The 22,579-nt window shown below is 45.5% G+C and overlaps 1 protein-coding gene across 2 annotated transcripts in view; it reads left to right on the top strand.

Annotated features, from left to right (window-relative positions):
• INPP5A (inositol polyphosphate-5-phosphatase A) overlaps positions 1 to 22,579 on the top strand; it is a 1,511,403-nt gene that overhangs the window by 814,740 nt on the left and 674,084 nt on the right. For both annotated transcript variants that reach the window (XM_085606194.1, XM_085606193.1), the window contains exon 5: positions 10,167 to 10,230. In XM_085606194.1, the coding sequence (XP_085462320.1) occupies positions 10,167 to 10,230 (64 nt within the window). The remainder of the gene's footprint in view (positions 1 to 10,166; positions 10,231 to 22,579) is intronic.

Below are 22,579 nucleotides of genomic sequence, written 5' to 3'. Positions count from 1 at the left end.
GTTTGTGCTTCTCCTCACCAAGCACTCTTAAACTATACTGCCTATCAGTATGGATGACATGTGACTCCTACACTTTCAGTCCTTTGGCTTATGTAACATTTCCTATACACTGATTTACACATGTATGATTGATTGTCTCTGTGTAATGTGTGTGTGATGCAAAGTGCTCGGACACCCTACACTGGTATGAGTGGCGCTATATAACTAATTCAATGCATCTGAGAGACTGTGGTCATGGTGACTTGGTCACTGTTAAAGGGTGCTAGTGAGAGAATCCGTGGTGGAGGTGGTCATTGGGGGGGCGCCAACAAACATTGTCGCACAGGGCGCCACCAGCACTAAAGCCGGCCCTGTGTTTTCCAGTCCATGAGTTTGAGAAGGGTTCATGAACTGATGACATGCTGTTAATTGGTGACAGTTAGATTCAAGCAGTTTACACTCGTTTTGAGAACCATTTGCAAATTGAGTGAATTTCTTCTCCCGTACAAAAATGGTTTACAATGCGAACAGTTCTAGAACAAATCTCTAATTCAACTTCTGTAACATTCAAAAGGCTATACCTTTGTCAACCACCACACACCTTTTTTTAATAGAGATATCTCAAAGACTACTAAATTGAATCACATTAAATCATGAATCACAAAAGAGCCTACTCTGAGTAAAGTTCTGTCTTGATACTAAACATGGAGCAATTATGTTTAGCAGTTGACGTCCTTGGGCTATGTTCACGCTTTTACAAGTCTAAATTCATTCATTCATTCATTCAGTTGTGTGTGTGGTGCAGAGCAAAAATTGCTACGGGAGTTCTAATGAGATTTTTGTATCACTGCAAACAATGTCTCCTCTTTTCCATTCTCTGTTACATTTAAAATAAACTGGCTTAACTGGACAGTTCAGAAGTCGCCTTAATTCATTACAAATTCATAAAACAGTACCCATGTTATTAGCAAATCAATATCAATTCAATATGCAAAACATGTCTACCAAGTTGCAAGGATAGTTGTTTCTTACTATGTATTCACTGTCCCACAATGTTTTGTCATTCTTGTGGGAGCATTGTAGATCCTCCATCTTGTAAAAGATTCAGTTCCATACCAGTTATGGGTTCCTGCGACAGCTAGTAGCACGAGGAAGAAAATTATAATTATTCCTCGTTTAAAAAAAAAAACTTTTCCAGGTATTTCTTGATGTAGCTTCAGTCGTGCAGCTATTCAAATGTTTCTTATTAACACTTATTCAGCATATTAAAGGAAAATGTTTGTATAATTTAATTTGACCTGTAATAATAGACTGATTCCCTTCTTTTTGAAAACTGTTCTTCTTATGGGTATCTTTATTACCTCTCCCTGTAACAGCAGACTGTCTTGTCACGAACCTAAAATAGTTATTTAATCCTCTTAATGAATCACTCACATTACTATTTATCCTGAGAACATTTCAGTTACAAATTGTTAGAAGTCCGGTTTCTAATTGGCAGACGTATGGTACCCTGTCCAATTAGGGACCTCAATTCTAGTCAGTCACATACTTAAAGCAGACCATGCTCACCCTCTGGTAGCTTGACACAGAGCAGTCAGGCTTAACATAAGAGGCAATGCGTAATGCATTTGTGCATATGTGGACATAGTAACACAATGAAAACACCACTAAAAAAGACTCCACGATGAGGTATGAAAACAGTAACTCTTTTACTTTTACAACAATATAAAAACGATAAGAATCCAATTAAAGTATCTCAAGTTATGAATACTTCAAGAATGTACAATGCTGAAAGAACCCTTGCACTTTTTTTAGGATACGTCTACGCTGGGGCAATGACATCGATCCACGCAGCGGATTGGGAACAGACTTTCTCCCCGGGTTAGCGTGAAGCAATGCTCCCAAAGTAATTACAGTTAAAATGCAATGTCAAGTTTGCGGGATACTGATCTACTCCCTCTGTTCGGTGCCCCCTGCCAGAGAGCTGTTGGGCAGCAGGAACCTCGTAAGTCCTGGAGCTCACAGTACATTTCTTGGGGATTGCAGCAGTGCCGTTGGTCTCAGGACCAGGGCCCACATTGCTGGAGTCTCCCCTGGATACGATAGGGTGATTGGAGTCATGGAGGGCAGATAATCATCTTTCCTTGATGCATGCTGAGTGCATCGGGTTGTGCTGTACTGCCGTCAGGTGCTGCAGCTTCGGGTGAAGGCAACAAACACAATATTTTGTGCTCGAGCAGGCAGACATGCTGGTTCTTGATCAGTGCACCGCGCTGATGTGTGTGGATGCCCAAAAATCGGCTACCGACTCTCTGCGAAGGCCCAGGGCTGGCTGAGGGCAAGTCAGGCAGAGACATACTCCGGCTTTGCAGAGCCTAGCAGCGGTTATTTGTGCAAATGACATCTTAGATGGCCCTGAAAGTTCCTGAACAGGAGGTAAGTCAACAAGCCGTTGGAGTTACTTAGGTTGCTAAAGGTTGTAGAGAACAGGTCCAGTCCTTCTCACTGCCCACGTCAGAGGCATCAGACCCACACAGCAGAGCAGGTAGCAAAGTAGCAGTCCCTCCTGTAGACCAGCAATCAGCAGGCAGCATCCCAACACAGCAAAGCAGTTAGCAAAGTGGCAGTCCCTTCAGTAGCACAGCTCCTCTGCTTGGCAGAGTCTTCCTAGGACTCCAAAGGGAACTAGAAAGAGGTGATCATAGACCCAATACCTATATCCAAATGTACCCTTAAAGTGGAGGTGTTACAATTGTGGTTTCTGTTGGCTGGGGTATGCACCTGAGCCAGGCAGAACCCACCACCCTAGTCAGGGTAATGGAGTTACAAACCCACGATAACCCTTGCTCACCCGCTTGGTAGCTTGGCACAGCAGTCAGACTTATCCCAGAGGCAATGTGTAAAGCATTTGCACAATATACACACCCACTAGTGGCACTCTAGGCACACCACAAAAGAGACTCCACACAAGGTTATATAAAAATATCCGTTGTATTATACATAAAACACATTGAACCACAATAACATATATCACTTTTCCAACTAGGCCATTGTCATGACATCACATAGATCATAAAGCAAGTTGCCATAAGGCTATGGTCATAATACGACATGTAGTGTTCTGAAGTAAATACTCATAACTTGCACATGTCATATATTACTTTGCCATAAGGCCATTGTCATAAACCCAACAATGAGTACACTAAAGCACATAAATATAAGTTGTCCATGTTACACAAACATCATCACTGTAGTAATATGCAGTTTCTTAAACTATCTGTACTTGGCATCCCGACCATGCAGGACACAACATTAGGGCGTGAAATGCAGTAGGTTGGGTATATATCAATTCCCAAATATCAAGGTATAGCAAACGTATCCTAGGGCCCAGGGGCCGCTGTGCTCATTATGGAGATGATCCTGAAGTGCAGTAAGTTTCTAGGCTAGGGACCTTCACTGAGAACTAACCCTGTTCAGAAATGCTGTTTACTGGGCCCTCCCCCAGGTAGGTGTGAATACGAAGGAGTGGGGAGGCACTCACCCGGAAAGTGGTAGGGAGGGGAGACCTCACATGGTCTCCCGCAGTCAGAGCTACTGAAGGGATAATGAGGTGGCCCATAAATGTGCTGTGCTGCTGCTAACCCAACAGCGCGGCCTCCTTTGTGTCTCTGATCGGCCCAACTTGCACTAAGGCGGGGAGACCACTCTGGGCTCCCCCCTTCTTCCTAAAACAGCCCGACTTAGCTGCCGGCGAGACTGCGGCACAGTGGGAACAAAGTCAGGCAGCCTGGCCTCACCTTACTGCCAACGGACCTCCTTACCCACTCAAAGAGGGACATTAGCGGAGCTCCTCCGCTTCCTCTTCAGCGGGCGGCCGCAGATGAATCTGCGAATCTGTCGGCTTTCTGGTGGTGACGTCACACGGGGATCCCGGTGACTGGAGGAAGCAAGGGGGGTTTCTGACAGCTGGTCGCTGCCTTCCCTAGCAGAGTGAGCCCACACCTCAGGCTCTGCCCACAGAATTTAAATTGCTCACCACGTGCTTCCTGCCAGTTTCCTTTTCTTTACAAAAAGCAGAGAAAAAAGTGCTCCACATGTGCGGCACAAAATAAAGCGCCCCTTACACTCTTTAAAGCAAATTAAGCAAAAGGGGGGAAGAACAGTCCAGTCCTTCTCATGCTCCAGACAGGAGCCACAACTGCAGGCCGTCCCACCCCGCAAATATCATGGGCAGCACTCCTCACACAATTGTCCAGCCCTCCTTCCAGGCAGGTTCCTTTTTAGATATAGCACAGATCTTTTCTTTAAGCATTTTATCTCCATGAGACTTCCAACTGGAGGCAAGCACTCACAAGCCCTTGGAGATTCTTCACAAGTAGGATACTACAGCAGGGCAAAAAGTCAGTCCTTTTCCTTCCCCGTAGACAGAAGCAGTAATTGCAGGCCAACCCACCCCTCACACAGAAAAGGCAGCACTCCTCACACAGTCCTTTCACTCTTCTTCTTGGTAGGGTCCTCTTGTTTCTTGAAGTAATCTAACATCCTGGGGTTTAGGGTCCAATACCTATGCCCCATTTTATCATTGTTCTCTTTGTGGCAATGGTCGCTGAACCCAGTCCAAACCAGTCCTGTCCTCCCTGGTGCAGCATGACCACAGGCGGTGCAGACAGCATTGTGCATAGGAGACACAGCCTATTCAGGTTAAAGCAAAACTCCTCCCACCACTGTAAATGCAGACCAGGTCTATTCAGCCCAGCGATGAGTCACCCAGGCAAGGCAGGGTACACCTCAACTCCACTTGTCACTGTCTAGAGTGAATGCACATCCCAGCTCCGGTCACTCTAAAACCAGAGGCTAAATATACAAACAGTTAGAGGCACACAGAATGGTAAAGAAAGAAAATGCTCACTTTCTAAACATGGTGTTTTCCAACACATCATTTAAAAAACACCTTTAATCAAAGGTGTGTTAATAAATTCTGAATTCAGAGAGCCTAAACTCAATTTTTATATCTTGACCCTATAGAACGTTACACCTGTAAAAAGGTTGCAGTGCTGCCCCAATGACAAGCCTATGGGACAGACAGCCTTTCAACAGTGAAAAACGTAATACACAGTATTTCACTTTCAGGACATGTCACACTGACCAATATATGTCCTACCTTTCACATACATAGCACCCTGCCCATGGGGGTACCTTGGGCCTACCTTAGGGGTGCCTTACATGTCAGGAAAGGGAAGGTTTGGGCCTAACAAATGGGTGCACTTGCCAGGTCAACATGACAGTTTACACCTGCACGTGCAGAAACTACAGTGGCAGGTCTGAGATACATTTACAGGACTACTCATGTGGGTGACACAACCAGTACTGCAAGCCCACTAGTAGCATTTGATTTACAGGCCCTGATACACTCAGGGCACTTTACTAGGGACTTACCAGTAAATGAAGTATGCCAATCATCGATAACCAATCATATCGTAATTTGCACAGAGAGCATATACACTTTAGCATCGATCAACAGTGGTAAATCCCCAGAATCCTATATCCAATGAAAACAGGGTTAGAAAAATAGGCGGCAAAAGGCACATCTTTTGGGGATAAACCTGCAAAAAGGGCCAGGTCTAACAGGAGGTGACTACAAAACTAAGCCTTTGTGGTGCACAAGTCTCCTTTTAGCCCACCTGTCTGCCAGCCTATCTGTGGGGGGTAAATCATTTTTTGTGTTAGGCCAAGTCACTTCCTATTCAGGTGTACATGTCAGCTCCTCCTCTCCCTCTTTCGCTGGAAGACCCATCAGTATGCAGATGTATGCAGCTGGGTGTCCTGTACTTGTGGCGGTCTAGATGGATTGCACAAAGTGTAGCTTTCATCCCACCCCAAGCGGGTATTGGAGACAGGCTGTAAGGCACACAAGTGAGCCAAGAGCAAAGAAATGTCCACTTTCTAAAAGCAACATTTCTAGATTAGTACTACCAGATCTAACTTTACCACTAAAGAGGATTTGTCATGACCAATCCAATGATATAAAACATAAAGCAGGTACCCCTCTGCAATCAGGAATTAAACTTAAAAAGGATATTTATGGAATTGCCAATGTTACCCTATGAAAGGAAAAGGCCTCACAGTAGTGAAAACGGACTTGGGTGGTTGTCACAACCAGGATATTTAAAACCAAAATGTACATGTCGTACTTTTTACTTACACAGCACCCTGCCCTTAAGACTACCTAGGGCCTACCTTTGGGGTGACTGATATGTAATGAAAGTGTAGTTTAACGCTTGGCAAGTAGTTAGAAATGCCAAGTCGAGGTGGCAGTAAACTGCACCCCGAGGCCATGCAGCGGCAGGCCTGAGTCAGGTTTGAAAAGCTACTTCTGTGGTGGGCAGAATCAGTGCTGCAGGCACCCTAGTGGAATTTGCTTTACTAGCCCTAGGTATACAGCATACCACATTACTATGGACTGACAAGTGAACCAAATGTACCAATAATGGATAAACCATTTGCCGTCACATTTTAGATAACAGCACATACCCTTTAGTCAGTAGTGCTAAAGTGATCAGAGTCCAACAGCCAGCAAAAACTAAATCAAAAACAGGCGCCTAGAAAGTAAAAATTATGGGGAAATCATGCCAAATGATGCCAGGTCTAACACAAATATATTCTGAATATTCCAGTTCCTGATTCAAGTTGCCTTCTCAACTCTGCAATATGCTTATTTTTACCTGCTGTGCATGTTGTTTAAAAAAAAAAAGAGCAAACCAAGCATAGGATTCATTCCTATGCTCTGTGGTTAAGTGATTTAAAAGCATGTAGTGATTGATCGAAAGAAGCATGCTAGTCCAAAGGTATATCTGTGCAGGGTTCTGCTCCCACAGTAGCTCCTCCTGATGTCTACCACGTGGTTTCTGTACCTTGAAGTGGTAAAAATTATGACTGAACCTGAGATAGCATAGCTTTAAAATGTAAAGAGGTAGCAACTTCTCATTCAGTTTAGCTGGACATGTGGTTAGAGGTAGACTTGTAGTGTATCTAGTGTCCCTGAATGTTCCCCATAGTTGTTCTATTTAGGTTCACTTTAATGCTGCCTATTTCTCTGTGACCCCACAAAATGCTAATGTAGTGCTCCATGTTGGGACGGGTGGGGTGTTAGGACAGGAGAGAACCTAAACTGGACTCCCGATTTCTTATTCCAAAGGGTGTACTCCCTTGACCCCTTTGACAGCGTCCAGGCTGGTGGTACCATTTGCATAGTATTTGGTTGCAGTGGCTGCACCCAGTGTTGATGCCTACTGACCTGACCTCCCCTTGCAAATTAAGTTCAGTGACCTGCGGTAAATTGGACCGCTTTGTGTTTTTTTAATGAGTTAGATTGTATGTGACCATTACCTAGGTCACGTTTGTAATAATTAAAACAAATAGCATGAATGTGCATGTGACACTGATCCTGATCATCTTTGGTGCATCTATCATCATACCCTTATAATATTCAAAATATTTTTTGAATGAAGGTTTAATGTAAAATGGAGAATAGCGGTTACACGTGGAGAAAATACAGGGATAGACCCTCCCCACTTCTCTTTCCCGCCTCTTGTTTCTTTGACCATGGGACCAATTCACAAGTTTTTCCATGACGACTACCTCTTGCAGAAATTGACTCTCTGGGGCCGCTGGGCAAGATGTTTAGTGATTGAGAGCTGAGTAGAAGTAGTCACTAAGTTTTGGCACCGATGCTCGTATAGAGCATGCCCCTTATCCTATGGTTTGCTCCAAGGGATGTACACAAAGCGTTTTGGGTGAGTGGTGAAGCATACAGTGTAGTGTAGTCTTCAATTTTCTTGCTGAGGTATTTTGGGATCTGCTACTGGTTGTATCAGTAGCTGATACAGAGGCTCTCGATGGTGACTCAGACATTGCCAATAAGCAATTTAAGGGAATGAAATTGAGTCCCTGGACTTCTTTTCATCCTTCTTTCCATATGCCACATCTTCTACAGCATTCAAGACCACCAGAAGATGGAATATTTTGTATTGTGGCAGCCCCAGGTTCAGTGTGGTTTCTCAGGCACAATAGAAGTGATGGTGGTACGCACTCTCAGTAGGCACTGGCTTGTGGGCACATTAGGTTGAATACTTCAGAGCAGGTAGAGGGAGTAGTGCTAAATGCTGACTCGCTGATCCAGTCTAGAAATCTAGGGCCAGTTTTTAGTCCAAGGAGAATTTATTTTAGCTTAGTGCCTGAGGTGAGTAACTGACTTAAGATGAGTGGTGGATTTTGGGTGCATGGGATGTTTGTGGCACATTTGGCAATGAGTTTTGAATACATGAAGCTTCTGGAAACATCTTTATTCTATGGCTTAGTGGAAGAAAGGCGTAATTTTGAGGCCTTATATAATTTCTACTTGTTGCTGATATGATGGTTAAGTGTAGGACATTAATTTAGGAGTAGCAGCGGAGACCATGTTCCCCACCTCTCATTTTCAAGAGATGTCAGAGGTAAATATTGAAGGCCAAAGACAACTGGGGTTCCTGGAAGCAACTACATTTAAGTTTTGCTTGTCTTATATTTTGATGTAAAATTATATTCTCTTTTGTGTATATTCTGTGTAAAACTCATAGCTTTTTATAAAACATTTCACGATCCTGCCGGACAGGGTATTTTTTCAAAGCACAGGCCCTCATTTAGAGTTTTGAAGGCAGGGTACTCCTCTAAAACATGGTGGAGCACTCTGTCTGCCAACCTGATGGCCTGCCCGTTATACTTGAAGTTGAGAGATCACCATATCTCTTCTGGTGATGTCCTTACACTGACGGCCTGGCAAACTTGTGGTCATTGGTGAAAGTATCTCAGTCTTTGTGCCCTACCTGAGCAGACGTTGTGAGGTTTTTTTTTCTCTTTGGGATTCCCAATGGAAAGTTTGGTGGTCTAGAACAAAAGAAAAGGAAAACAAAATGACCCCCACCAAAACTACCAGGGTGTCAGCATCATTATTTTCTTGTTTTACAAAAACAAACTTCTGCCTTGGAATTTGGGGGGAAAAGTTGCTGAGCTGCTGCATGAAACATGGATACCCCTCACCAAGCAGTCAGTGCCACCCCCAGGAAAGTGGGGATGACATGTGGAAGTGCACAAGGGCAGTGAAGGCTATTACTTCCTCCCGCCAGTGGACAGCAGGCCGCCTGCCTAACATTAAATGATGGCCATAATTTCTGAATAAGTGGGATATCTTGAATCATAAATCGAAATAAGGAAAGGGAAAATCGAAATTTATCATGGTCTGATAATTCTATAGATATAAATGTTTATTGGTTCCACCGTGCAGATAATTCAAATAGGTAGTTGACAGCTTTTTAATTTAAGTGTCATTTAGACTTTTGAGTGTTTTTAGACAAACTGATTAATACTTGTTGTTAGGCTCAATCCTTTTGTATTACAAGTCTTAAAATTCGACTTCATGGGAGATAGCCAGGAAGTTAATCCTGTTGAGTTGAGACTACCCTGAGGCAAAAAAAAGCAAATTTAGGGTCAGGGGAGTTCAAGACTCCTGCTACCATCAAACGGTGGCTAACACGGTCTCTTTTATGCATGATGGAAAAGCCCACACTGAAATGGAGAGGTAGTGGTGGAAGGTGAGGCTCACTTTATGCGGCTGCTTCCTGGAGGTCATCTTAGAATTGAGTGGCCATAATATTTCTGGATCAGGAGCTCAGGCTTATAATTCTGTGTATGCCTTTTGTGTTGGAGTCAGTAATCATTCTTGGAATCTAAGTGGGTATTATTTTCTGTTTATTATCAAAGTGTCTGTTTTTCTGGTGGGGGAAATGCAATACAAATGGACTACTTTGTTGCTACTGCTGCAAATTGTAATACACAGACAAGTGAATTCAAGTCAGCCTATTCATGCAGCTCTCCAAACTCCTAAAACAGTTACAGAAGGAAAGAGCCTGCCGACTAAAATTTGATTGATTAGTTAAAGAAATGTATTCTGTTGGTCAGTCTCTTCGTTGTCACCCATGTAGGTGCTATATCTTCTCTAAAGCTTATACCTACCAAACTTTTCAGAATATTTTACAAAGGCTGAAAATGTTTTCCCCAATATTTATTATTTATTTGTAAAGCTAAAATGGACCTTATTAAAGTTGCTCTAATAGTATAAATCAAATTTCAATTCATCTTTTTTTTCTCTACAGGCACTAGGAAACTTCTACTTTCTGCATGAATCCTTGAAAAATGCATATCAGTTTGACTTTAAAGGTAAGTCATTTGGAAAGTTCTAATAAGTGGATAAAGGCTGGTTGTAATACTTTGATGGTGGGTGGCATCATTACATCATTTAATTTGCATAATGGATCAAAGCAGGTACGGGTGCTTGTACTCATATGTTGATTTTCCTACCAGTTCTTAAGATATATGCATCACTCGAAAGTATATAAGAAAAATTATGGAAATAAAAGTGAAACAAGTTGCGAAGTGTTCACAAATTTAGAACTAATATCAATGACCACCTGATTGTAGATAAGTATGATGCCTGGATTCTTTCTTCTCATCTGTCTTGGTAGTTGGGATCACAATGAATGCCTACATTTATTCCTACTGCAATACCTATGTTTACTTCAACTGCAATACATGTGGGCTGGTAGGGGTTCCCGAGCAGACAATATTTTGCATTTGTTTTGCTCTTCACTGTTGCCTCTTGAGGAAGTAGCCCTCGAGAGCGCATGCGTCACACAGTAAAAATGTGATGGGAATGCAAGATTGCCTGATACCATTAGCACAGAGCACGTTTGCATCACATCGCGATACATCAAAACCTTGAGGGGAAAGCCTACGAAATCCTGTTAAAAAAAGATAAAAATCCAGCCTTTGTTTAGCTTCATTTGCCTTCCTTATTTTGCTTCTAAATGTGTTCAGCTCTGAATAGATTGTAGCCATACAGATGTGGCTGGCAGATATTTATGACACAAAATGGCAAACGCATTACACACCGTGATTGAAATGGCGTGCGTCGAAAAGATACATTTTGTCTGGAGTATTTAATCATTTGCACGTTTTTGGAAAACCACACGGACTATACCATTGTTCACAAACCAAGGAGGTTAAAACATTTATTGCTACGAAGATGTTTGTCGCCGTGAAGTTCATGCCCTCGCCATCCCAGTGGTACTTTTGTGTCCGGATTCTCACCTGCTGGGAGGTGGACATGTTTAACGCCTCCAGGCAGGCGTCAGGGAGATTATTTCTAAGTTACACTCCTCCGTATAAATGAAATTGTGACCCGTCCCTCCTTATACCCACACAAGCCCAGAGAGGCTGCTGAGCCAGATCACATTAATTCTTCTTCTTACATCACTTTAATTTGACACGTCATTGAAGTGGCAATAACTGTGAAGTAAACGAATTGCATCAATTTATACAGATTCATTAATTTTTTTACTCAACACGAGCGAGCCAAAATGTGTCTGTTCTTGTAATTGGGGGTATGGGGTCTTCCTGCACTAAAATATTTGAATGACACTTCTATGGATAGTGAAATCAGAGGTGTGAGCGTCATAAATCACAGGCGCCATCAGCAGCTGCCTTCACTAATGTAGGCTGCCCAAGGAAAAATCCAGATACATTATTAAAGAATCATTACCTCTCATTGAGTTTCTGAAAAATCAAATGCTGGAATCCCAGAGAAGAGTGATGTGGTCGGTTTTAATGAAGGGTCAGGAGGCGCTCAGAGTCCTTGTCCCCACCTTTGGGTGGTTTAATGGGTCCGGCGCATTCATATTTGGTGGTTTCAATCAAATGAATAGTGGCTGAGCGTGATTTATGTTGGTCTATTTCACTGAGAGACTACATCTATTCTCCCCAAGTAATGGGAACACCGGCCATTGTTTGACTTTTTATGGACAATGCTGGATTATGGGGACTTGGTATCTTTGATTGCGATGGTATAGAGATTGCAAGTGAGCAGTTGTATGAGGTGTACAAATGGATGTAGGTCACAAATGCGACCTTATCGATACTTCTGTTCTGCACTGGTTTAAAGTACCTGCACGTGAGTTGAAGGGACCTCCAACATATGACCTTCAACTCATTATCATCTACTTATTCTGTGTGCACTGTTTTGTCTTTGAGTATGGGCTGATCAACAATTACTTGTAACACTGGTCTTACATTGGTTTGGGAAAAATATTTTAGACCGAGAACTCATGTGACTGCAGTAACTGCAAGCACAGAGTGGCGTCCCGATGTCAACCCACTGCCATGAGTGCGTACTAACAAACATTTACGGAGGCTTGATGGCCTTATCTGTTCTACACTGTAGGTTTGTAAGTGGATGAAAACTACACCTAGGAGTACGATTTGGGCATAGATTCATCGCAGTATGCTCCATTCACATAGGCTGCGTGTCGGAGAACGATCTGTTTGAATGTAACACCATCTGAGTATATTCCCATCAAGTGGAGGACTGTAGTGATCTCTCGTTTCCCCGCATATCCTACGGCTCCCTGCTTTGGGCCCTGTCCATGAAACAGTCTGATCACAGACATTGCGTGCACCATTCAATCTGTCTTTGAAGCCTTCAAATTGAAGATGCAATGCCTTTTATTTCAGTGCATAGCAACCTTGCACTTTCTAAAGAACTCTATTTCTGCTGATTCATGGAACTCTCCCGCCCATCCGTCTGGACTCCGCCTCTTCCTGACTTTAGCAATAGTGCTGTACGTGTATACTTTTTTCTTGTTGATTCATTGTCCATTCAGTTTTGTTTTCGAATCTTTATTGCCATGCTCTACTTGTTATATGTACATTTTTCCACCTACTGTCACTATTAACTCATTGTGTATCTGTGTCAAGCAGTGCTTAATTTGTAAAAGGTTGAGCGTCAACGGTGAAAGCCTTGCTGAATGTCAGTGTTGCCAAATGCCAAGGATATTTACTCTTGATTCCTCCTCATGCTTCTTTCATCCACCATCTTACACTTACTGTCTCCTGTCTCGCTCCTGTTGGTTCTTTGTAGTTTGTGCTTTCTCCCTTTGTCACTGTTTTTCTTTCTTTCTCTTCGCTCTTCTTTCTCCATTTTCTGCCTTTCTCTCTTGTGCTGTCCCAAAGTCTGATGATGAAAAATAGGTTCTGGCACCCAAGAATGCGGGCTGGTGCCTCCTCCCCTCACCCTCCACAACCACTGACTCAAATTAAGCCCTGGTATCAGCACTCTATTACCCATCACTGGACTTGGGACACGCTTTGTAAAACCATGCACAAATTCATGTAGAAATAAATATCCACGCTATTTCTCTTTGCCAAGTTGTCATTCTGTCTGAGCACTATCAGTGCCTCCTCAGCTGAATGATCATTCATCATTACTGCTAAAAACTCCAGCAAGATTACCAGCAAGGATATGGAACCGGCCACAGATGGTGGAGAACATTGAAGCCAACCTCTAGAAGGAGCTGCAGTTGCGGTTAAGTGGATCCAGTTTGTCCCTCTTTTTTCCTCCCTAGAGATATTAAAGTTGAGCGTAAAAAGAGCAAGTCTCATACACTACTACCTTACAATAAGCTTATTGTTGAATATCTATTGTGAAATAGTGTACATTAAGTCAAACTTCTGAGGGAGGGAGGGAGGCATTGCTTTGTGACTAGATGTGCCATCCTGTGGAAGCTCAGTTTACAGACTCCATTAGGAAGAACAACAACCTTCACTTCAGAAAATGGCAGAAGTCAATATTTCCCAGTGGCCTTATCTGCAGCCCAGCTTGTTGACAGGCAGATTACTGTTTGCTCTAAATGATTTTGCACAGAAACACAGTTGCGTCCACTACATGTATGCTCAAATGGCTGAATAGGTGACAGATTGGCACACTCTCACAAGTCCAATCACATACTGTAGGAGAGTGGCATCGACTGCATAGTTGCCCCCAACTTTTTGCTGATGTTTTGACTGTTTTATGACTCTAGCCAGGCTGTGGCCCTGCTATCCAGGACCCCAGCCTATCTGCTTCCTCTGTTAAACGATGTGAGTACCCAAGGTACAAGCCAATTGGATACTGAGGATACCCTGGCAGTCCCTTGTAGATGGTACCCTAGGTACCCAGGGCATGGGTCCCTCAGTAGGCCTACCAGGACTGCAGCACTTATTGTGCCACCCTGGGACAGCCATACAAACAGACACCACCAGACCACTACTGTAGTCTGGGTAAGGTGGTGCTAGCACCCCTTACAGGGATATAGGTACCCTATATCCCACCCCATTACAACACATATACTCTCATAGGTCACCCCTATAGCTGGCCTTGGTAATCCTACAAGGCAGGGTGCTAAGGTATGTGTGAAGGGGGACCCCTACCTGAGTAGGATCCCCCTGCAACCTTTGTAAAAACCATTGCTGGGTTGTTTGTAGTGTAGCTATACCATATACTCTTAACCGCATTATAAGTCTATCGCGATAACGCGATAACTTGAGAATGGCTACACAGAACCATATCGTGTTTGGTGTCAAACATGTTGGAATCATACCCCCAGTCCAGCCATGGGCATGAGGGCATGATTCCCCCCTGCTAGAGGGGCAATATGGGAAAAGCGGCAGAATTTAGACACCAATTTAAAAGTGCACACATAGTACAAAATAGCTACTACCCGCCACCTACACAACTCTGGCTGGCTGTTGCTGGGGAAAATCCCAGCCTCGCCAGCTGGACAATAGGGCTCCTGTGGCAGGGAGGTGCTAGCACCTCCCCAGACAGGATATGTGGATTGGAACTGGGTGGGTGCACCTTAGGATGCCTTTCAGAGTTGCACGTAGGCTGCTACAGCGCCTACATTCTGCATACACCACTTGGAACTGGTTCAGGGGCATCCTGCCCCTCGCCCAGGCGGGAAACATACAAAGGGGAGAGGGTGTAGCCACCCTTTCCCGCCTCACCACTCATTGGTGGACACTCCCCTAATCTTGGGGATAAAGGTGAATAATGTGGCCCCAGAGCCTCAGATTAATCTTGGACTTTACAGACTTGACCTTCGACGAGCTGCTGCCCAGCTGACTGAAGAAATCTCCCTTGGGGTAAAGGAGTTACCCCCCTGCTTGGCAGGCACCTGAAACACTGCAAGTGACCCGGTCGGGACTTCGCTGCTCCTACGGACTTCGTCGACTCCCAGCAACCTTGAGGTGGGTTTCCTGAGCATCCCAGAGGCCAGTGAGTGTGCACAGCAAGGCTGAGCACCGTGGACCGCGTGGGTGCCGAGATCTCCAATACCGCAGGACACTGGCCACCTCTTGCATAGCACACGACCCTGACCAGTGGGGAAGTTGTGCTTTGGCCCGTTATCGAGCCAACCACTTTGCAGCAATTGTGCCAAAGATCAGTGCCCTAGCCCCCTCCGGTGGCCCGTGGGCTCCCTTTTACACACGCCAAATTGCCGCCTCCCGCAGTCCCTTGTCTCTCGACTTGTGGGCCCTAGCGGAGGTCAATCTCGACTTTCAAGAGTTACCCTGGTTGCTCCAGGCCTGCTCTACAGTCTCTCCAATGGAGACCTCTCACAGACCTCGTGGGTCTGCACCAGTAGCTGATTTGTTCATCTTGCGTGGGTTGCGGTTGTCAAGGCTTAGTGGATCCAATCCGGAGACTAACACCACAGCGACCCTCTTCCGACATGGGACAGTCGCCCTCCAGAAGCTGGCCTTCCTTGACGCCTCCCGGGGCTGCAGATCCAAGCTACACCTCTTTCCACTTGAAGCACCCGACATTGAAGGGCTCTTTCCTTTGAGCTCCCTGGTCACTGTGCCGTGACCCAGACTCTGTCCCCTCTGCTTTCAGGTTCTTCTCTACAAACTCTACAACTTCAATCTTCACGGCATCATTGACGCTTTTGGCAGCAGTTTTGTACATTTTCCCATTGAAAATCAGCCCGCGACCCGACATCGAAAACAACCTATGCACCCGGCTTCCCTGGGGCAGGTAACAGTGGTACCTCGGTACTCTCGTGGTAGTGGGCTCCTCAAAAGCTTAACTATAAGTTTTTAACTTTGAACTCCTGCTAGAAGTGTCTTTAATCTGTTTATATCAAACCGCGACATTCTCCGTAGGATATAATAGAGATCCCGATAGCAGCTATTTCCACTGCAAGCACCTCCCGTGGGTCCCCTTCCTCATAACCTGGGGTGGATTCTTAAGGGGCCAGCGATCCTAAATGCCCTAGGCATTGTCTGTAGAATTGTCGTGGTTCTTATACCACTTTTTTAATATATGGTTTGGTCCCCCCCTGGGGCCCTGTGATTCCAGTGCTATTTATTGTGTTTATAAATGCTTGTTTGAATTGTAACTTTTCCACTAGCCTCATAAAGAGACTGTGGGATTCTGTCTAGAATAAATACATATATTTTATATATATACCTGTGTGGGCTACTCTTTCATTTGGTCATTCAAGAGGTTATCTATGGTAAAACAATAAGCTTAACACTCCTTCAAGACTTAGCCTGAAGGCTGCTCTCCACAGCTACCACTAGGATAGCTTTCTTTAAAGGTTGTCTTAAACCTATCATCAATAAGAGTCGAATTGGACTGGTGCAAGGTGTCCCCTATAACTAGGAGACAGCATATGCCTGGCCAACTTCTCACATTGGTGTGCAGCGGTTGGATTCAAGCTTGCCATTATTTTACCAGATAACAAATTGAATTTCTAAAGTGAAAGCCACTTGGTACCAAAGGTACATATAAATTCAAGCTTAGAATACAATAAGTTCTACTGAACTTAGGAGGTGTGTGTAGAGGGTTTAGCACACCTTGACTACAACTCAAGAAAGGGTTTAGTAGGCCACACCTACTGTATGTAGATACAACAGTACCACTACACTAGAAATGTCTTCAGGTTCAGGTGCCCATAAGGCTCTGGAAGGACCCCAGAGGGTTACCGTCGACAAATATGATCATCTTCCCTTTGCTGATCTTAGGGAGATGTGCACCTCTAGAAAACTTAAGACAAACAAGGGTGCCAATACTCAACGTCTCAGGGAAATCCTGCTCATAGCAGACTTCAAGCAGACTTTAGTGTCTGAGGGGGAGACAAGTTGGGTGGGCATCCCTCAGAAGAGGACACTCCCAGAGTGGACTCTGATGAGGACCAGGAAGAGGATAATGATCCTGACCTGGAAGAACCAGACCACTCACAACATGGAGGTGATGGCCCAAAAGGCACTCTCTCCATCCCTAAAGGGAGAGTGTTGGATCCAAACAGAAGGAACAGATCCCCCTCAGAGGGGTCCAACCATTCTAGGAGATCTAAAAGGACCTCTGCCTCTCCTCAGAGGAGAGAATCCTCCCAAAAGAGGAAATGCAGACTGATCCAGTTTGAGCAGGCTAAACTACAGCTCAGGAGAGAACAGTTAGCATTAGACAGGGAGTCCCTGGAGCTTCAGAAAGCTTCAAGAAAATGGGGTCTAGAGACCCCTGGTGGCAGTAATGAAACCCCTAGAGTTAGAGAGAAAGTCCCTGACAATAGGAACCTCCACAAGATTGTGCCCCCCTATCATACAGGGGATGATATCCACAAATGGATCACTGCTCTTGACAGGGCCTGTAAAGTACAAAGGGTCCCAGTAGAGCAGTGGGCAGCAATCCTGTGGCTCTCCTTTGCAGACAATGGTAGAGACAAGCTCCTCTCTGTAAGAGAAGAGGATGCAGATGATTACTATATCTTGAGAGATGCTTTAATAGATGGGTTTGGCTTAACCACTGATCAATACAGACTTAAGTTCAGAGACACCCAAAAAGCACAGAATCAAGACTGGGTAGATTTTGTTGATTGTGCTACCAAGGCACTGGAAGGTTGGTTAACTGGCAGTAAAGTAAATGATTACCAAGGATTGTATAATCTCATAATGAGGGAGCAGATTCTTAATAATTGTCAGAACCAGATCTTACATCAGCACCTGGTGGACTCAGATCTGACCTCTCCCCAAAAATTGGGAAAGAAGGCAGACAAATGGGTCAGAACCAGGATTAAGCAGAAGGTCCAGCCCTTGGGTGGTGCAACTAAAAAGGAAGATGCCAAGAACTCTGAGAAGGGTGGGGAAAAGGGAAAAGACCAGCAGTCTTCAACAGGCCGCCAAAAATCTGCAGCTGATAATACCCAAGCTACTAAAGCTAAGCAACCAAGGAAGCCATGGTGTAAGTTCTGTAAGCAGAAAACCCATTGGACTTCAGATTGTAATAAGGCCAAAGACTCCACAAGTACCACTCCCCCTGCCCCTAAGGCAGCTGCTCCCCCTAGTGCAACCATAGGTGGTGGTACACAGAACAAGGGCATAGTAGGGGTGACCCTGGGATCTGGAGAGGACTCTGGCCTAGTCAGAACTCCTACTCGGGCTGTTCTAGTTTGTGATGGGGACCTGTCCCTGTATGTGAGCCCCAGTGGTCTGGGCAAATACAAACAACAGCCACAAATAAATGGAAGGGAGTCATTAGCTTACAGGGACACAGGAGCCAGTGTCACAATGGTGACTAAGGACCTTGTGGACCCTAACCAGATCATACTTGGGGAAACTTACCAAGTGACCAATGCGAGCAACGTTAGTACTAACCATGCTCTAGCAGTTGTGAACTTCTCCTGGGGAGGGGTAACTGGCCTCAAGAAAGTTGTGGTGAGTGCAGACCTACCTGTTGAATGTTTACTAGGGAATGATTTGGAGACCTCAGTATGGGCTGAGGTGGAGCTAAGTACCCATGCAGCAATGTTGGGTATACCAGCAGAAGTGTTTGCCCTGACAAGGTCAAAAGCAAAGCTGACAGGAACTGAACAGGCCTTGGATCCTGGAAAAATGGACCAAGGACCTTCCAAGAGGAGGAGTAGCAGGGGAAAGGCAGAGCCTTCCCCCCAGGATCAGTCTGTAGAGACTCTTTTAGCAGAAGAGGATCTATCTCCTGAAGAAGGAACTGCCCCAGATGAACTGGAACCTGATCAGGTTGAGTTCTTGGGGGCAGGGGGACCTTCTAGGGCAGACTTGAGCCTGGAGCAGCAGAGCTGCCCCACTCTTGAACCCCTCAGACAACAAGCAGCGGCTGAGGCTGCAGGGAATGCCAGTGGGACCCATAAGATTTATTGGGATGAAGGGCTCCTTTACTCAGAGGGTTGAGACCCCAAGCCTTGTGCAGCCAGGAGGTTGGTCATACCTCAAAAGTTTAGGGGCTTCCTGCTCACACTGGCCCATGATATTCCCTTAGCAGGACACCTGGGCCAAAACAAGACTTGGGACAGAATTGTCCCTCACTTTCATTCGCCCCAAATGAGTGAGGACTGTAAGAGCCTTTGCAGCTCTTGCATTACCTGTCAAGCCAGTGGCAAGGCAGGCAAGTCCACAAAGACCCCCCTGATATCATTGCCTGTGGTGGGGGTGCCCTTTGAACGGGTGGGGATTGACATAGTTGGTCCCCTAGACCCACCAACAGCATCTGGGCACAGGTTCATTCTAGTGGTAGTGGATCATGCCACTAGATACCCAGAGGCTATTCCACTTAGGACCATCACAGCACCTATGGTGGCAAGGGCCCTCCTGGGAGTCTTTTCCAGGGTGGGTTTTCCTAAGAAGGTATTGTCTGACAGAGGTACAAACTTTATGAGTAGCTACCTCAAGGCAATGTGGAAGGAGTGTGGGGTTAACTATAAGTTCACCACCCCTTACCATCCTCAATGCAATGGCCTTGTTGAGAGATTCAACAAGACCTTAAAGGGTATGATCAGAGGGTTCCCAGAAAAGCTTAGGCGAAAATGGGATGTCCTTCTGCTCTGCCTTCTCTTTGCATACAGGGAGTTGCCACAAAAGGGGGTTGGTTATAGCCCCTTTGAACTTTTGTTTGGCCATCCTGTTAGAGGGCCACTATGTCTAGTGAAGGAGGGATGGGAGTTACCTCTCAAACCCCCTAAACAGGATGTAGTGGACTATGTACTTGGTCTCCGCTCCAGGATGGCCGAGTATATGAAGAAGGCAACTAAAAACCTGGAGGCAAGTCAGGAATTACAGAAAGCCTGGCATGACCAAAAGGCTGTCGTGGTGGGGTACCAGCCAGGGCAGAAGGTATGGGTGTTGGAGCCAGTGGCCCCAGCAGCTCTCCAAGATAAGTGGAGTGGTCCCCATACCATTTTGGAGAAAAAGGGAGAGGTTACCTACTTGGTAGACCTTGGCACTCCCAGAAGTCCCCACAGGGTACTTCATGTCAATAGGTTGAAAGCATATGTGGACAGGGCTGACATGGGCTTGCTCATGGCAACAGATGAGGGACAGGAGGAAGAGAGTGACCCTCTCCCAGACCTGCTCTCTCAGAACCCTGACGATAGGTCAGTTGATGGAGTAGCCTTGGCAGGCAGCCTCACTGACCAGCAGCAAGCTGACTGTAGACAAGTTCTTCAGTCTTACAGACATATGTTTTCTCTGACTCCAAGTCAGACCCCCTGGTGCACTCATGAAGTGGGCACTGGGGACAGTCTCCCTGTCAAGAATAAAATCTACAGGCAAACTGACCATGTTAGGGACTGCATAAGGACAGAAGTCCAAAAGATGTTGGAATTAAGAGTGATTGAGCCCTCAGATAGCCCTTGGGCTAGCCCAGTAGTCCTTGTGCCAAAACCTCACACCCAAGATGGTAAGAGAGAGATGAGGTTCTGTGTTGACTACAGGGGACTCAATGCAGTCACTAAGACTGATGCTCACCCAATTCCCAGAGCAGATGAGCTCATAGATAGATTGGCCTCAGCCAAGTATCTGAGCACATTTGATCTGACAGCTGGCTACTGGCAGATAAGGTTAGCTGAATCTGCAAAAGCCAAAACTGCATTTTCTACCCCTGGTGGGCATTATCAATTTATTGTGATGCCCTTTGGTTTGAAAAATGCACCTGCCACTTTTCAAAGGTTGGTGAACCAAGTCCTCTCAGGCCTGGAAGACTTTAGTGCAGCATATCTAGATGATATTGCTGTATTCAGCTCCACCTGGGAAGATCACCTGATCCACCTGAGGAAAGTTTTAGAAGCCCTGCAAAAGGCTGGGCTCACTATCAAGGCTACTAAGTGCCAGATAGGGCAGAGTCAGGTTGTATACCTGGGTCACCTTGTAGGTGGAGGCCAGGTTCAACCACTTCAGAGCAAAATCCAGACCATCATGGACTGGGTTGCTCCAACCACCCAGACTCAGGTCCGAGCTTTCTTAGGCCTGACTGATTATTATAGGAGGTTTGTAAAGGGATATGGATCCATTGTGACCCCCTTGAATGACCTCACCTCTAAGAGGATGCCCAAAAAGGTTCAGTGGACTGTCAGCTGTCAGAAAGCTTTTGATGACCTAAAACAGGCAATGTGCTTTGCTCCAACTACTCCAAAGAATTCATAGTTCAAACTGATGCTTCAGAGGTGGGGCTAGGTGCAGTGTTATCACAACTGAATGAGGGGGGCCAGGATCAACCAGTAGCTTTCATTAGCAGAAGGTTGACCCCCAGAGAGAAACGTTGGTCAGCTATAGAGAGGGAGGCCTTTGCTGTGGTCTGGGCCTTGAAGAAGCTGAGGCCATACTTGTTTGGCACTCACTTCCTAGTTCAAACAGACCATAAGCCCCTCCTATGGCTAAAACAGATGAAGGGTGAAAACCCCAAACTACTCAGGTGGTCCATTTCCCTACAGGGGATGGACTACACAGCACAGTGGAACATAGACCTGGGAGCAACCATGCCAATGCAGATGGCCTCTCCAGATATTTCCACTTAGAACATGAAGACTCAACTGGTCAAGGTTAGTTTAATGTCCCTGCGTTTGAGGGGGGGTTATGTAGGAGAGTGGCATCGACTGCATAGTTGCCCCCAAAGTTTTGCTGATGTTTTGACTCTTTTATGACTCTAGCCAGGCTGTGGCCCTGCTATCCAGGACCCCAGCCTATCTGCTTCCTCTGTTAAACGATGTGAGTACCCTAGGTACAAGCCAATTGGATACTGAGGATACCCTGGCAGTCTCTTGTAGATGGTACGCTAGCTACCCAGGGCATGGGTCCCTCAGTAGGCCTACCAGGGCTGCAGCACTTATTGTGCCACCCTGGGACAGCCATACAAACTGACACCTCCAGACCACTACTGTAGTCTGGGTAAGGTTGTGCTAGCACCCCTTACAGGGATATAGGTACCCTATATCCCACCCCATTACAACACATATACTCTCATAGATCACCCCTATAGCAGGCCTTGGTAATCCTACAAGGCAGGGTGCTGGGGTATGTGTGAGGGGGGACCCCTACCTGAGTAGGGCACCCCTGCAACCTTTGTAAAAACCATTGCTGGGTTGTTTGTAGTGTAGCTATACCATATACTCTTAACCGCATTATAAGTCTATCGCGATAACGCAATAACTTGAGAATGGCTACACAGAACCATATCGTGTTTGGTGTCAAACATGTAGGAATCATACCCCTAGTCCAGCCATGGGCATGAGGGCATGATTCCCCCCAGCTAGAGGGGCGATATGGGAAAAGCGGCAGAATTTAGACACCAATTTAAAAGTGCACACATAGTACAAAATAGCTACTACCCGCCACCCACACAACTCTGGCTGACTGTTGCTGGGGAAAATCCCAGCCTCGCCAG

Source organism: Triturus cristatus, chromosome 1_2 (genome assembly GCF_964204655.1).
Source record: "Triturus cristatus chromosome 1_2, aTriCri1.1, whole genome shotgun sequence".
NCBI lineage: Eukaryota > Metazoa > Chordata > Amphibia > Caudata > Salamandridae > Triturus > Triturus cristatus.
This window is presented reverse-complemented; position numbering and strand designations above follow the sequence as displayed.